This window comes from Ochlerotatus camptorhynchus, unplaced genomic scaffold (genome assembly GCF_037179485.1).
Source record: "Ochlerotatus camptorhynchus isolate MF236.1 unplaced genomic scaffold, CSIRO-AGI_Acam_v1.1 ptg000518l, whole genome shotgun sequence".
In the NCBI taxonomy this organism is placed as follows: domain Eukaryota; kingdom Metazoa; phylum Arthropoda; class Insecta; order Diptera; family Culicidae; genus Ochlerotatus; species Ochlerotatus camptorhynchus.
Genome location: NW_027041002.1, coordinates 45,079 through 48,067, shown reverse-complemented (window position 1 = coordinate 48,067; position 2,989 = coordinate 45,079). Strand labels below are relative to the sequence as shown.

Here is a 2,989-nt window from a genome sequence, read left to right as displayed (position 1 = left end):
CCCATTAAGCTTAGTATACAGATCGAAGCGAAACGAAAATTGAAGCACGCGAAAAATCATGAAATTTCGCTAGCGAAAAAGGTTGTGAAAAAATGTTTGTGGAACATTTTCCAGTTTCCTTTTTTCGCAGTGTGAAACGAAATCGGTCAGTTTACACCTCCGGTGAAGTGAAAATCTGACAGATACGGTCTTTCTCGAAACGTCAACTTTTCGCTTACCTGCTGCTCTTTTCGCTAGCGCTGCATGCACGAAAAAAAATGAACGTAAGCGAAAAAGATACGATCCACAAAATAAGATTTCGCTGGATCGTATCAGTTTACAGTTCAAAGCGAAGCGGAATATTTGCCAATTGCGTTTTTCACGCAGGTGAAAAATGTAGTATTTTGTATGAGATTTTCGCTTCGCTTCGATCTCTATACAGGCCTTTAATGGGTACGCACCAGTTACAGTGCATGGAAGTTTCGTTTTCAGTGCATCGAAAGAAAACACGCATCTGTCAGCTTGGCAGAAATTTTCACATCTCAGCATCGAATTTCTCGGATGCCGTGAGGGGAATTTCTTTACAATTTTACTGCCATTTGCCCCGTTAATCGTTGTTGCAATCACTGGTGGGTATTAGTTTTCAAATATTAACCTTAGTTTTTAACGAAAGTAAACCGTAATTCATGATGATTTAATCAGCTGCTTTAGTACCATTTTGTGAAACATTTTTCTTACGTAATTGTGAAGATTCTTCATAACAAAAACTTCTCGCCTTCTGCCTATCAACAGATCGAAAATGTCCGGTTTATTCCGAATTGGAATTCGGTTTCTAAACCGATCGGCATCGACGAATCCGATTCTTGACTCAAAACTTTCCTCGCCGATGGTAATATCCGCTTGCAACATCTCGGGTAAAACACTGCGCGGGTCGAAATTGAGCAAACCGAAACCGTTCCCGTACCTCGAGAAGGAATACACCGCATTTCAAGCATGCAAGGATGTCCTTTTCAAGACCACTACCAATCGATTCGATGAAAACACCAAGGTATTGCGAATTTCACACCAAACTGGACTTATAAGCGGGGTTTCACTTATTAAAAAGTGTGATAAAAGTTTCCTTCTAATCGTATTGTTGTCTTCGGTGGACTTATTTCTTATGCAAGCAATAAGTACTCCGAAGATACCAAAACGATTTGACGGAAACGTGCACTTCTATCACACTGCATTAAATGGAGCAATCAACAATACTCGATTACTTTTTCGAAGGGACGTATCAGCTTTTGCAAACAATGCATTCAATCGTCGGTTCGGCGTAACTGGTAGCTCACCCACGCATACTAGGACCACTTTCAGGTAGAGAAAATTTCCCCTATCTGATGGTAGTGTTAGCATGCGTGAACTCTCTTAGGCGTGGACGAGCTACCATTTACGTCAAATGACTTTCAAATGAAATGTTTACAAAAGCTGATTCGTCCCTTCGAAAAATTTGTGAATGAATTATTTTAAAAAATTAAGTTTTTTTTATGGTAGGTCGTTGTTGTGGATGGTCCAATCGCGGCCGGTAAGTCGACATTCGCAAAGGAGCTTGCAACCGAATTGGAGATGAAGTACTTCCCAGAAGTTACAATGGATAATTACTACGTCAACTCATATGGGTACGATTTGCGCAAGCTGGATCCACAGTTGCCGCCGAATATGCAAAGCTTCGATGTAAGCAAATTCCTGCAAAATCCAACACATAAGAACGTTGCCACGTTCCAAATCCGTATGCTGATTCAACGTTACTCGCAGTATATCGATGCTCTGGCTCATCTCTTTTCGACCGGGGAAGGAGTCGTGCTCGACCGTTGCGTGTATTCGGATTTTGTTTTCGTCGAAGCCATGTTCAAAAACGGCTACATATCCAAGGGTGCCCGTTCGGTTTATTACGATTTGGTCAAGAATACCTTCTCCGAACTGATGAAGCCACATTTGGTCATATATCTGGATGTTCCTGTTAATGTTGTAAAAGATCGTGTCAAGAAACGAGCCAATCCAGCTGAAGTCGGCTCTAAGGTTCTCACCGATAAGTATCTGCAGGATATGGAGAACATTTACAAGCAACAATATCTCAAGGATATCAGCACCCATGCGGAACTGTTGGTGTACGATTGGTCAAACCACGGTGAAACTGAAGTCGTCGTTGAAGACATCGAACGAATCGATTTTGATCGATTCGACAAGGATGATACGCATATGCGCGACTGGCGTATGGAGAATGAGGAAGAGTGGACTGAAGCACGGGCCCGCTACATGAACAAGCCGGACTTGATGAATTACTTCAATGTTCCACGTTACGACGTGCCCGAGTTGATCGTTACTCCAGAGGACTTCAAGGATTGGTACGAGCTGTGGTCTGAGGCTCCGGGCATGAAGTACCGCAAAGGCTACAACGAAGAATGTGGTGATGACGGTATCCTGACTAAAACTAAGCTGGAATTCCGCAACACACTGTAAATAAAATGAAATTGTTACGATTCCATGTTCCCTTGCGGTCCGAACCCTTTTAGATTGATCAATAAAATGGAATATCGAACCTTACCTTCACATTGGATAATATGACTAGATGAACATTTCAAAATTTAATAGTTCTATCAAGCATTTATAGATTTTCTTCGTCGACTTTCTCTTTGCATCTCCACGGCCATCGATGAAAAGCTATTCTAGACGAACAATTCAAAATGTCCTAACAACTTTGATCGATTCTCTTCATCGACTTTCTCTTTCGTCAATAACTCAGCTGCAAAAACAATCCCTGTTTGGTAGTACTGAACCAGGGAGGCAACTTCAAAATCATCTTCAGAACTTTGTTCTGAATCCTTTGAAGTGCTTTTTCCCTGGTAGTGCAACAACTAGACCATATTGGCACAGCGTAAAGCATGGCCGGTCTAAAAACTTGTTTAAATATTAGAAGTTTATTCGTCAGGCAAAGTTTGGATTTCCTGTTTATAAGGGGATACAAACATTT

At 41.5% G+C, this 2,989-nt stretch overlaps 1 protein-coding gene across 1 annotated transcript; it reads left to right on the top strand.

The window, feature by feature from the left end:
* Positions 1–469: 469 nt before the first annotated feature.
* ND-42 (NADH dehydrogenase (ubiquinone) subunit ND-42) lies at positions 470–2,557 on the top strand. The gene is made up of 3 exons (XM_065236021.1): positions 470–608; positions 772–1,027; positions 1,513–2,557. Exons 2-3 carry the CDS (start codon positions 779–781, stop codon positions 2,476–2,478), a joined length of 1,215 nt encoding a protein of 404 aa, XP_065092093.1. The 5' UTR covers positions 470–608; positions 772–778; the 3' UTR covers positions 2,479–2,557.
* The last annotated feature ends 432 nt before the right edge of the window (positions 2,558–2,989 follow it).

Bases quoted from the DNA above. Each gene is read 5' to 3' on its own strand.
- ND-42 (XM_065236021.1), top strand. From the start codon at position 779: ATGTCCGGTTTATTCCGAATTGGAATTCGGTTTCTAAACCGATCGGCA. The intron at 1,028-1,512 runs GTATTGCGAATT...TTTTTATGGTAG, and splicing joins GATTCGATGAAAACACCAAG to GTCGTTGTTGTGGATGGTCC.